Source organism: Borostomias antarcticus, assembly GCF_949987555.1.
Source record: "Borostomias antarcticus genome assembly, contig: scaffold_77, whole genome shotgun sequence".
Classification (NCBI taxonomy): Eukaryota; Metazoa; Chordata; class Actinopteri; order Stomiiformes; family Stomiidae; genus Borostomias; species Borostomias antarcticus.
This window is the reverse complement of record NW_028175689.1, coordinates 374,316-387,460: the sequence shown is the minus strand read 5'-3', so window position 1 is coordinate 387,460 and position 13,145 is coordinate 374,316. Positions and strand designations below refer to the sequence as shown.

Below are 13,145 nucleotides of genomic sequence, written 5' to 3'. Positions count from 1 at the left end.
ATGAGTAAAGAGATTCTGTTGGTCGTAGAGTCCGTATCCAATGAAAAGGGAGTACCGGCTGAGGTTATCTTCGAGGCGTTGGAAACCGCTCTGGCGACTGCGACCAAAAAACGGTATGAAACCGAAGTGGATATCCGGGTAACTATCAACCGAGGCACTGGAGAGTACGATACTTTCCGCCGCTGGACTGTGGTTACTGATGAGGATTTTGAATTTCCAGGCATGCATCTGACGCTGGATGAAGGCAAGGAAAACGATGAGTCCCTTGAAATTGGCAATATTTGGGAAGAGCCTGTCGAGTCAGTAGGTTTTGGACGTATAGCGGCTCAAACCGCAAAGCAAGTCATTGTTCAGAAGGTGCGTGAAGCTGAGCGCATCCAGATGGTTGAGCAATACCGTGATAAAATGGGTACCTTGGTTTCTGGTACCGTCAAGAAGACAACTCGCGACAGTATTATTGTTGACTTGGGCAATAATGCTGAAGCTGTTTTGAAGAAAGATCAGATTTTGCCTCGTGAAAACTTTAGGCTGGGGGCGCATGTTCGTGCGCTGCTGCAGGAAGTGTCAACTGAGGGCCGAGGTCCACAGCTGATGCTTTCTAGAACAGTGCCTGCCATGTTGATAGAGCTGTTTCGTATTGAAGTTCCGGAAATTTCCGAAGAGGTTATTGAGATCCGTGGTGCTGCTAGGGATCTGGGATCTCGGGCTAAGATTGCTGTTAAAACCAATGATGGCCGTATTGATCCGGTGGGTGCCTGTGTTGGTATGCGAGGTGCTCGAGTTCAGGCGGTATCTGGTGAACTGGGCAATGAGCGGATTGATATCGTTCTTTACGATGATGATCCGGTTCAGTATGTCATTAATGCCATGCAGCCAGCAGAAGTAGCTTCCATTGTTGTCGATGAAGATAAAGGCACGATGGATATAGCTGTCAGTGAAGATAATTTGGCCCAAGCTATTGGTCGTGGCGGGCAGAATGTCCGTTTGGCCAGTGAACTGACAGGCTGGATACTGAATGTCATGACGAAAGAGGATGCTGCCGTAAAGCAGCAGCAGGAAGCTGGCAAGGTGGTTCAGACCTTTGTTGACCGACTGGATATTGATGCCGATCTGGCTGAGCTGCTGGTCGAAGACGGTTTTACCTCCATGGAAGAGATTGCATATGTTCCTTTGGAGGAGATGTTGGCCATTGAAGGCTTTGATGAAGATATTGTCGAACAGTTGCGCTCAAGGGCCAAGGATCAGTTATTGACTCAGGCCATTGCCCAAGAAGAAAAGCTCGACGGTGTTCAGCCTGCCGATGACCTTATAAATATGGAAGGTATGGAGCAGGATCTGGCATACGAGCTGGCCAGTCACGGTGTTGTTACGATGGAAGATCTGGCAGAGCAGTCGATCGATGACCTTCTGGACATTGGAGGTATGAATGAAGATCGGGCTGGTGAGCTGATCATGACGGCGCGTAAACCGTGGTTTGAAGAAGCTGGTAACTGAGCTGGCCACTGAGAGGAGAAGTGTAAATGGCAGATGTAACCGTAGAGCAACTCGCAGCAGTGGTCGGCGCTCCAGTGGAGCGGTTGTTGCAGCAGATGAAAGACGCTGGTATGACTAAAAACAGCGGCAAAGAATTTGTGTCCGATACAGAAAAACAGCAGCTGCTGGCCCACCTGAAACAAGCTCATGGTGATGTCGGTATTGGTTCTGAACCGACCAAGATTACGCTAAAACGTAAAACTGTCAGCCATATGAAGGTTTCTGGCGGCAATACTGGTAAGAGTAAAGTAGTTAACGTAGAGGTGCGTAAAAAGCGTACATACGTCAAGCGTGATACCGAAGAACAGAAGGCGGATGAGGCCAGTCAGGCTATAAGGGCTCCGCAAGCTGATAGAAAGCAGGATGAACGTGAGCAGCACAGGGATGATCGCGGTCAGAGAGAGGATCGTAGCCCTCGCCCTAGTGGTGATCGTGGTCCTCGCCCTAGTGGTGATCGTGGTCCTCGTCCAGCTGGTGATCGTGGTCCTCGTCCAGCTGGTGATCGTGGTCCTCGCCCTGCTGGTGATCGTGGTCCTCGTCTTGGTGGTGATCGTGGTCCTCGTCCAGCTGGTGATCGTGGTCCTCGCCCGGGTGGTGATCGTGGTCCTCGGCCAGCTAATGATCGTGGTCCTCGTCCTAGTGGTGTTCCTGGTGCTGGAGCTGCGCCATCCTTTGGTGATGCTCATCCGCCGCCAGCGGATGATCGCAAATCGCGTAATAAGCGTGGGACTAAAGGCAAAGATCGTCGAAATGACAATGACGATCTTCCACGTCGTAGTCGTGGTGGTCGCAATGAACGTGATGATCGTCGTGGCGGTAGTCGAAAGTTTGCTCGTACGATGGCCCCTGAATCCATGGCAGCACATGGCTTTACCAAGCCGACAGCTCCTGTGTTACGAGAAGTTTCCATTCCGGAAACGATTACTGTAGCTGAGTTGGCCAATAAAATGGCAGTTAAGGCTGCAGACGTAATCAAGGCCATGTTCAAGATGGGCTCTATGGTAACAATTAACCAAGTTATTGATCAGGAAACTGCCAGTATTGTGGTTGAGGAAATAGGCCACAAATACAAGTTGACCAAGGCTGATGCGATCGAAGATACGCTGGTTAATGCTCAGCAGGATGATGTGTTTTATGAAGCTAAGCCACGTGCGCCTGTTGTTACCGTTATGGGTCACGTTGACCATGGTAAAACATCGCTGCTGGACTACATTCGTAAGAGCCGGGTTCAGGCAGGTGAAGCTGGTGGTATTACCCAGCACATTGGTGCATATCATGTAGAAACTGATCGTGGCATGGTGTCCTTCTTGGATACACCTGGGCATGCAGCATTTACTGCCATGCGAGCCCGTGGAGCCAAGGCTACGGACATCGTTATCCTCGTTGTTGCCGCAGATGATGGCGTGATGCCTCAGACAGAAGAGGCCGTTCAGCATGCTAAAGCAGCTGGGGTGCCTATTGTGGTTGCCGTCAACAAAATTGATAAGGAAGATGCGGATCAGGATCGCGTTAAAAATGAGCTGTCTGCCCGTGATGTTATCCCTGAAGAATGGGGAGGTGATACTCAGTTTATGCCTGTGTCTGCCTTAACTGGGCAGGGTGTGGAAGAACTGTTGGAAGCTGTGATTCTTCAGGCGGAAGTGCTTGAGTTGACAGCGCCTGATGAAGGCCCTGCTAGGGGTGTGGTTATAGAATCCCGTTTGGATAGAGGTCGTGGGCCTGTGGCTACGGTGCTGGTTCAGGCGGGCATGTTGAATCTTGGTGATAATATCCTAGTTGGTCAGCAATTCGGCCGTGTTCGTGCCATGTTGGATGAAGATGGAAGGCCGATCAAGGCGGCTGGTCCATCCATCCCGGTTGAAATTCTTGGTCTTGACGGTACGCCTGATGCTGGCGATGAAATGCTGGTAGTACGTGAGCGTAAGGCTCGTGAAATTGCCATGTTCCGTCAGGGTAAATTCCGTGAAGTTAAGCTAGCTCGGCAGCAGGCCTCCAAGATGGAGAATGTGTTCTCCAGAATGGGTACTGAAGAGAAGAAGATGCTTAATATTGTCCTGAAAGCCGATGTTCGAGGCTCTCTTGAGGCGCTGACCAGTTCTCTACAGGAGCAAGGCAATAACGAAGTCGAAGTAAGAGTTATCTCCAGCGGAGTCGGTGGTATAACTGAAACTGACGCGAACTTGGCACTTGCTTCCAATGCAGTTATTGTCGGCTTTAACGTTCGTGCAGATGCTTCTGCTCGTAAAGTTATTGAAGCGGACGAGTTGGATCTTCGCTATTACAGCGTTATCTACGACATCATTGATGATGTGAGAAAGGCGCTTACAGGGATGCTTGGCTCTGATACTCGTGAGCAGATCGTCGGTGTTGCCGAGGTTCGTGAAGTCTTCCGTTCGCCGAAGTTTGGTGCAGTGGCTGGAAGCATGGTTATTGAAGGAACTATTTTCCGTAATGACCGGATTCGTGTATTGCGTGAAAACGTGGTTATCTACGAAGGGGAGCTGGAATCTCTGCGTCGTTACAAGGATGACGTCAATGAAGTTCGTAACGGTATGGAATGTGGTATTGCCGTTAAAAGCTATAACGATGTGAAGCCTGGTGACAAGATTGAAGTATACAAGACGGTTGAAGTTCAGCGCACACTTTGATCGGTCTTCAGGCTTGGATTAATGAAAAAAAGACCGCGGCCTAAACACTGGTTTTTGTGGAATTATAAAGCCACAAAGAGAAAAGACTGCTTTGCGTCTTTGTGATGTATTCTGGAGTAAATTTCCAATGCCTAAAGAGTACAGTCGCACCAAGCGTGTAGCTGACCAAATCCAGAAAGAGCTGGCGCAGCTGATTCAGTTGAAAATGAAGGACCCACGTCTTGGTATGGTCACCGTTAGTGTGGTTGAAGTAAGCATGGACTTGGCGTTCGCTGATGTTTATGTGTCTTTTCTGAGTGCCGATGACCAAGAACAAATTGATGAATCCTTGGATATATTGAGTCAAGCGGCGGGGTTTTTGCGCTCGCAGCTGGCTCTGGCGATCAAGCTGAGATTTACGCCCAGACTACGCTTTTACTATGACAACAGCCTGCGACATGGTGCTTATCTTTCCTCGCTAATTGATGAGGCTATTGCTAAAGATACTCAAGCTGGTAAAGACAAAAAAGAAGGTTATGAGGAGTAAGCCATGGGCAGGAGAGGTCTACGCGTTAATCGTGGCCGCCCAGTTGACGGTATCATTATTGTAGATAAAGTGTATGGTGCTTCTTCCAATGAAGTGCTTCAGCGTGTGAAGCGTCTGTTTAATGCTGCCAAGGCGGGGCATACGGGTAGCCTTGATCCATTAGCAACCGGTGTGTTGCCTATCTGTCTGGGTGAAGCTACCAAGTTTTCCCAGTATCTCTTGGACTCTGATAAATCCTATCGAACCACCATGAAAATGGGGGAGAGAACGACTACGGGTGATCGTGAGGGGGAGGTAGTGGAAGAGCGTCCGGTGACGGTTACCAGATCTGATGTTAAGGCTATTTTACAGCAGTTCCGCGGTAATATTAAACAAGTGCCAAGCATGTTCTCTGCGCTCAAGCATAACGGTAGGCCTTTATATGAATATGCCCGTGAAGGTATTGAAATTGAGCGCCCCTCTCGAACCATTACCATCAAGAGCTTGGAGCTGTTGGATTTCGATGGGTGTGAGTGTGTTTTAGAAGTCTACTGCACCAAGGGCACTTACATCCGTACTCTGATTGAAGATATTGGGGAGGCTCTTGGTTGTCTTGGACACGTTGTTGAACTCAAGCGTCTCAAAGCTGGACCCTACAATGAGCATCAGGCTTACTCTCTGGATGAGATTGCGGCTATGCGTGATAAAGCTCGTGAGTCAGCTCTGAATGTTGAAGAGCGCATTGAATTTGCAAAATTGACCGGTTTAGCTGATGAGCTGGGGCGTGATCGTTTGGAAAAGCCACAGTCTGAGCGACTGAAAGAGCTGTCGCTGACTCGAAATAAAGCAGGTGATCTGGTTATTGATGGTCTCTTGTTATCACAGGACAGTGCGGTCAGTGACTGGCCTCAGGTAAAGCTGGGTGAGACCAGCAGCTACTACATTTCTAAGGGGAACCAAGTTCAGGTGTCTCAGGCGCCCACTAGCGGCAATGTTCGTATTTATGGTGTTGCAGAAGGTGTTGATGGTTTGGTATTCATGGGGATCGGTGAAATTACTGATTATGGTTTGGTTGCACCAAAGCGCATGGTCAAAGGTTGAGTTTGCAGTGCCTCTGGATGTCCATCCGCGCACGGTTTTTTTGGACGCATTCACAACATGGTGGTAGAATCACTCGCTTGCTTAAATGGCTGCCTGTAAATATGCACGGGCATGCCGGTTTCCTGCGTTGCATATTATCTGGAGATTGAACAATGGCTTTGACTACTGAAAAGAAAGCTGGGGTCCTGAAGGAGTTCGCTCGCTCTGAAGGCGATACTGGTTCCCCTGAAGTTCAGGTGGCTCTGCTGACCGCTAACATTGAAGGTCTGCAGGGACACTTCAAGGCGAATCATAAGGATCATCACTCTCGTCGTGGGCTGATTCGCATGGTAAACCAGCGTCGTAATCTGCTGGACTACCTGAAGCGTAAGGACGTTGAACGTTACCGTTCTCTGATACAGCGTCTGGGTCTGCGTCGCTGATCGCTTGATGCGTTCATAAATTGGTGGTGGTATCTTGATGTCACCTCTAACAGTCAAGGCACCGCGAGCTGCATAGTATGTGGCTGGCGGTGTTCTGTTATTCACAGGCTGATAAATTTAAGTTTGATACCGATGATTATTCATGTTTCCTAAAGGTTGTTGGATCCTGTAGGTTCGATTGGTATGACAAGTTACCCATGCCTGCACTCTGTCTGCATGGGGTGCAATTCACAAACTTTAGCCTTATTTACTGAGGCCTGTGAATTGCATCCATCTCTATGACGGTGTGGATGCTGGCGGGGGTGATGTCGTTTGGTAATAAAGGAAAATAACGTGAGTATTGCTCCAAAAGTATTTACAAAGTCCTTTCAGTTCGGTGATCAAACCGTAACGCTGGAAACTGGGCGTATAGCTCGTCAGGCATCAGGTGCTGTTATGGCGTCTATGGGTGATTTACAGGTTCTGGCAACCGTTGTTGGCGCTAAAAGTACCAGTGCAGGCCAAGATTTTTTCCCGTTGTCTGTTCACTATCAGGAGAAAGTATACGCTGCTGGTAAAATTCCTGGTGGCTTTCTGAAGCGTGAAGGGAAGGCTAGTGAGAAAGAGACACTGACCTCCCGTTTGATTGATCGCCCTATCCGCCCTCTGTTTCCGAAAGGTTTCATGAATGAGGTTCAAGTTATCATTACAGTAATGTCTGTTGATAAGAAGAATGATCCAGACGTTCTGGGTATGCTCGCTACCTTTGCGGCGCTTTCTATTTCCGGCATTCCTTTTGCTGGTCCTTTGGGTGCAGCTCGTGTGGGCTTCACTGAAGATGAGGGTTATATTCTGAACCCATCTTTCGAGCAGGTGAAAAAATCTGAGCTGGATATGGTGGTTGCCGGTACTAGTGATGCGGTACTGATGGTTGAATCAGAAGCTCAGGAGCTGACAGAAGACGAAATGTTGGGGGCGGTTCTTTTTGCTCAGCAGGAATACCAAGTTGCTATTCAGGCGATTCAGGAGTTTGCTACTGAAGCTGGCAAACCTGTCTGGGACTGGCAACCAGAAGCTGAAAAAACTGCAGTTAAAGAAGCGGTTACTGCTGCGTTTGAGCAGAAGATCCGTGATGCTTATGCAGTTACCATTAAACAAGACCGCTCCAACACCCTGTCAGTCCTTCGTGCTGAAGCTGAAGTAATGTTGGTAGGAGAGGAAGATGGCAAGTTCAGTACTGATGATGTTCGGGCCTACTTTGGCAAGCTGGAAAAGTCAGTAGTCCGCGGCAATATTATCAGTGGCCAGCCACGTATTGATGGTCGGGATACCACAACTGTTCGCCCAATTAGTGTAGAAGTTGGGGTTCTAAAAAAGACCCACGGTTCTGCCCTGTTTACTCGTGGGGAAACCCAAGCGATTGTTACAACGACTCTCGGTACTGCCCGTGATGCGCAGTTTATTGATGCGCTCGAAGGCGAAAGTCGTGATCCTTTTATGCTGCACTACAACTTCCCTCCATTCTCCGTGGGCGAGTGTGGTCGCATGGGGCCTCCTGGGCGCCGTGAAATTGGCCATGGCCGTCTTGCTCGTCGTGGTATTCAAGCTGTTCTGCCTACTGATGAAGAGTTTCCATACACTGTTCGGGTGGTTTCTGAAATCACGGAATCCAATGGATCTAGCTCCATGGCGTCGGTCTGTGGTTCCTCTCTAGCATTGATGGATGCAGGGGTGCCTCTGAAAGCACCGGTAGCTGGTATTGCCATGGGTCTTGTTAAGGAAGGTGAGCAGTTTGCTGTTCTTACCGATATCCTTGGTGATGAGGATCATCTTGGCGATATGGACTTCAAAGTAGCCGGTACTGCTCATGGTGTTACGGCTCTGCAGATGGATATCAAAATTTCCGGTATCACTGAAGAGATTATGAATATTGCTCTTGAGCAGGCCCTGCAGGCTCGTTTGCATATCTTGTCTGAGATGAACAAGGTTATTGCCAGTTCTCGCAATGAGCTGTCTCCTAACGCGCCTATGACTATGACGCTGAAGATTGAGCAGGACAAGATTCGTGATGTTATTGGTAAGGGTGGTGCGACAATCCGTTCGATCTGTGAAGATACTGGTGCATCTGTTGATATCGCTGATGACGGTACTGTTAAGATCTACGGAGAAACCCGTGAAGCTTGTCAGGCGGCTTATGATCGCGTTTATGGTGTGACTGCAGAGGCTGAGATTGGCAAGATATACAATGGTACTGTAACCCGCATAGTTGAGTTTGGTGCTTTTGTTAATATCATGCCAGGTCAGGATGGACTTGTGCATATTTCGCAGATTGCAGACCATCGTGTAGAAAATGTTGCTGATTATGTAAAAATGGGTCAGCAGCTTGAGGTTGTCGTGATGGATCTAGACAATCGTGGTCGTATCAAGCTGAGCATGAAAGAGGTTGCTCGCATTAAAGAGCAACAGGCAGCAGTGGCTACAGAGTAAAGCTTTAAAGCTACGTGTGCCGGAGTTGGTTGGTTCCACCTCCGGTATTTCATAGGTTGTGCTGAGATGATAAAGCTGTTCTGCACTTTTTGTTAAGCATAAACAAAGCACCTTTTTGTGCTTTTTTATACCTGACGATTACTCATCAAGGAAGCTGCGGAGGTGATCGGATCGAGTTGGATGGCGCAATTTTCTCAGAGCCTTAGCTTCAATCTGACGGATACGCTCACGGGTAACGTCGAACTGCTTGCCAACTTCTTCCAGAGTGTGGTCAGTGTTCATGTCGATACCAAAGCGCATTCGCAATACCTTCGCTTCACGTGCGGTCAGGCCAGACAGAACAGTCCTCGTAGACTCTCTAAGGCCTTCGCCAGTTGCACGGTCAATAGGCGATTGCATAGAGGCATCTTCAATAAAGTCACCCAAGTGTGAATCTTCGTCATCACCTATGGGAGTTTCCATTGAGATTGGCTCTTTGGAAATTTTCAGTACCTTGCGGATTTTATCCTCTGGCATTTCCATACGTATAGCCAGCTCTTCCGGTGTTGGTTCGCGGCCCATTTCCTGCAGCATTTGCCTAGATATCCGGTTCAGTTTATTGATGGTTTCAATCATGTGAACTGGTATACGGATAGTGCGAGCTTGGTCTGCAATAGAGCGGGTGATCGCCTGACGAATCCACCAAGTGGCATAAGTCGAGAACTTGTAACCACGACGGTACTCAAACTTATCCACTGCCTTCATCAAGCCGATATTGCCTTCCTGAATCAGATCAAGGAATTGCAGGCCTCGGTTTGTGTATTTTTTGGCAATGGATATAACCAGACGCAGGTTGGCTTCTACCATCTCTTTTTTGGCACGACGTGCACGAGCTTCACCGAGAGACATCTTACGATTGATGTCTTTTATCTGAACCATAGAGAGACAACACTCTTTTTCAATGTTGGCCAATTTCTTCTGAACACGAATGATCTCATCACGATAATTCTGAAGGGCTTCAACATAACCACCACTACCTCTGGCCAGTGCATCAATCCATTCAAGATTGGTCTCGTTGCTTGGGAATGTCTTCAGGAAAATCTTGCGAGGCATTTTTGATTTACGAACGCACAGCTGCATGACGGTACGTTCGTTATCACGAATACGCTCGACAGCATTGCGAATTCTGAAAACCAGCATGTCGAAGGTGCGCGGAACCAGCTTCAGAGGTATAAAGGCTTCAGCGAGTTTATTCAGAACGGCCTGACTGTTGTCACGTCCATTACTGACGATGGCTGATGTAGCCTTTTCCAAAGCGTCTCTCAGAAGATTAAAGCGCTCTTTGGCTTCCTCATGATCAAGACCGGTATCGGCTTCATCATCTTGATCATCATCGTCGTCAATTTCTGCACCAATAACTACCTCTTCGACGATGGGTTGAACGATTGCGATATCATCATCACGGTCGATATAGCCACTGATGACATCCGTCAGGCGTCCTTCTTCTTCAGTAATACGATCGTACTCATCGAGAACAATCTGGGCAGACCCAGGAAATTGAGCCAGCGCAGACATGACTTCGCGCCAGCCTTCCTCGATTCGCTTGGCAATCTGAATCTCTCCTTCACGTGTTAATAGCTCTACTGTACCCATTTCACGCATATACATACGAACCGGGTCAGTAGTTCTGCCAGCTTCCTGCTCAACAGCGGCAAGCGCCGCGGCCGCTTCTTCTGCAGCGGCTTCATCAGTGTCGGCTTCAGCCATGAGCAGGGTGTCAGCATCTGGGGCAATCTCGTATACGCTGATACCCATGTCATTGATCATGCGAATAATATCTTCCACCTGATCAGGATCGGAAATATCTTCCGGAAGATGGTCATTAACCTCCGCGTAAGTCAGGTACCCCTGTTCCTTACCACGGGCGATGAGCTCTTTTAATCTGGATTGTTGTTGCGAATTTGCTGACATATCAACCCTTTAACAGCGGATATTGACGAACCTGACAAAAAAACGTAGCAGGCATTATAGCTCATAAACTGGGTAAAGTACCACAGGGTAGCGGCCCGACTTGGGTGGACGAGGTTCCGGAATGCATTCCATGACGCGGGTTACCTTTCCTTGGTGTTTTCAGACCGGGTTTGAATTAGAAATGTGGCCAATAATGCAGTTCTACGGGACACAGTGAAATTCAAGTATACCTAATATTTTTTGTTGTGCAGCTATTTTTTTGCGGCTTTCTGGTTTTGCTCTTCAGGCAACTTATAGTCACTTTTCATATAGTCGAGGCTTTGCCTCTTGCTTTCAAGTAGCTCTAAATATTTTCCCCGCGTTTCTTCATCAAGCTGACTTGCTTTCTTGTTTTGTAGGTGAGAGCTCAGGAAACGGCGGTGTTGGTTTTTGTTTTTAGCCTCATAGTGCTTTTTGCGGATTTGAGCGATGGTGTCCAAAAACTCATCCAAATGACCTGTGGTGCCATGATCAATAGCGGCCAAAGCGTGCAGCCGGTCTCCTTTTTCAGTGCCATACCACCGGGCAATCAGAGTACTGGTTTTCAGTGTAGGATTTTTCTTGAGTGTTTTAAATAGATCAATAAGTAATTGACTGTCATTGTCATTTTCCAGTTGTAGATCAACGAATGGTTCTGATGTTTCTTGGGCAAACTTAGGATTACAAAGTATCTGTCGTATGGCGTAGCCAGAGTAACTAGAGGTTGCTAGTCTCGCTGAATTTGGTGAGCCATTGAAAGAAGAGCTGCGTGACATACTGAGTGTGTCATAGCGTTGTTGTTGTCTTGGTGTGTATTGCGTGCCGTTATAGCCCATATCATGGAATGTGGTTGGCTCATAATGACAGCTACGGGAAAACTCTTCATGATCGGCTGATGTCTTGTAATGCTTTGGTTTTGACCGAGTACTAGCAGGTTGCTCCTTGGTCCGAGTGCTCTCCTGGAAGTGAGCTTCTAGGTAGTTAGCATCCAGCCCGGTATGGTCTGAAAGTTTTTTAAGGAGTAGCCGGTGGAAAAGTCCTTCGGGGAGCTTGTCAATGTGAGGTTGTGCCAGCTTGGCAAGACGAGCTCGACCATCCATTGTGCTCAGATCCAGATCTGCTTCCAGTTCCCTGAATAGCAAGTTATCCAAACTGATGGCTTGGTTTTTAATGCGCTCAATAAAGTTCTCGGCACCTTCTTGGCGCACCATGCGATCTGGGTCTTCTCCCTGAGGGAGGAATAGAAAGCGAGCTTGGCAGCCATCCTGCATATTGGGGAGGGTAGACTCCAGTGCTCGCCATGCAGCCATTCGGCCAGCGTCGTCCCCATCAAAACAAAAAACCACTTCGGGAACGACTTTAAACAGCCTCAGCATATGGTCATGGGTAGTTGCAGTACCTAATGTCGCCACTACGTTCGTGATGCCTTGTTGCGAAAGGGCAACGACATCCATATAGCCTTCGACCACCAGAATGCGACTCAGCTTACGGTTCGCTTGTCGAGCTTCAAAGAGGCCATAGAGCTCTTTGCCTTTATGGAAAATAGGAGATTCAGGGGAGTTAAGGTACTTGGGTTTTTCATCTCCTAGGACACGGCCACCAAAGGCGATGTAGCGGCCTCGGCTATCCCTAATGGGGAAAATAATGCGGTCACGGAAGCGGTCATATATTGTGTTGCGGTCTTTGTTTTGGACCAGCATACCTGTAGCGATCAGCTGTTGTTCTTCCTTTGGCGATGTGCCCAGCTCTTTCTTCAGATTATCCCATCCTGGGGGGGCAAAGCCGATGGCGAAATGCTGGCAGGTTTGCAGATCAAGGCCGCGTTTTTTCAGGTACTGGGACGCTCTAGGTGATTGATCGTGTTGCTTTAACTGCCGGTTGTAAAAATCAACTGAACGATCCATCAGGTTGTAGAGTCCGCTGTGATCCGGCCCTCGCTGCTTTTGTGAGTTTTCTTCCCTAGGAACTTCCAGTCCCAGTTGTCTGGCAAGCGTGTCTATTGCTTCCAGAAAATCCAGATGGTCGTGATCCATGACGAAGCCAAGGGCGTTTCCGCTGGCCCCACAGCCAAAGCAGTAATAAAACTGTTTGTCTGGGCTGACCGTAAAGGATGGGGTTTTCTCTTTGTGAAAAGGGCAGCAGGCAGAATAGTTGCGACCGGTTTTCTTCAGCTTAACACGATGATCTATGACATCAACAATGTCAATCCGGGTGAGGAGATCATCGATAAAGTATTGGGGGATCCGTCCGGACATGTTAGATCGTTGCGCCTGAAACGAAAAAGAATGCAATTAATGGGTAGAGTCTATCACCCGTCAAGAAAAGTGTCAGCTTAACCTAGATTTAACGCTTTTGCTGATGGATGACACGTCTGCCAAGCCTTGAGCCTGTGGATTGACAATACCCACCACCTTGCCCATTCCGGCCATTCTGAATGCAACGGTGCTTTTACTGGCAAGGTCGACCAGTTCTGTGGTGTCAGATTCAGAAAGCGGTGTGTGG

The 13,145-nt window shown here is 48.4% G+C and overlaps 4 protein-coding genes across 4 annotated transcripts; 3 read left to right on the top strand and 1 right to left on the bottom strand.

The window, feature by feature from the left end:
* LOC311329317 (transcription termination/antitermination protein NusA-like) lies at positions 1-1,494 on the top strand (the record flags this gene model as incomplete). Its single annotated transcript, XM_084463177.1, has 1 exon — positions 1-1,494. One exon carries the CDS (start codon positions 1-3, stop codon positions 1,492-1,494), a length of 1,494 nt encoding a protein of 497 aa, XP_084319303.1.
* Positions 1,495-4,308: 2,814 nt separating this feature from the next.
* Positions 4,309-4,707, top strand: LOC311329315 (ribosome-binding factor A-like; the record flags this gene model as incomplete). Its single annotated transcript, XM_084463176.1, has 1 exon — positions 4,309-4,707. The coding sequence occupies one exon, from the start codon at positions 4,309-4,311 to the stop codon at positions 4,705-4,707; it is 399 nt and encodes a 132-aa protein (XP_084319302.1).
* Positions 4,708-4,710: 3 nt separating this feature from the next.
* On the top strand, positions 4,711-5,787 carry LOC311329314 (tRNA pseudouridine synthase B-like; the record flags this gene model as incomplete). The annotated part of the gene is made up of 1 exon (XM_084463175.1): positions 4,711-5,787. One exon carries the CDS (start codon positions 4,711-4,713, stop codon positions 5,785-5,787), a length of 1,077 nt encoding a protein of 358 aa, XP_084319301.1.
* A 4,847-nt stretch (positions 5,788-10,634) lies between these two features.
* LOC311329313 (DNA primase-like) lies at positions 10,635-12,898 on the bottom strand (the record flags this gene model as incomplete). Its single annotated transcript, XM_084463174.1, has 2 exons — positions 10,635-10,656; positions 11,565-12,898. The coding sequence occupies 2 exons, from the start codon at positions 12,896-12,898 to the stop codon at positions 10,635-10,637; spliced, it is 1,356 nt and encodes a 451-aa protein (XP_084319300.1).
* Between the last annotated feature and the right edge of the window lie 247 nt (positions 12,899-13,145).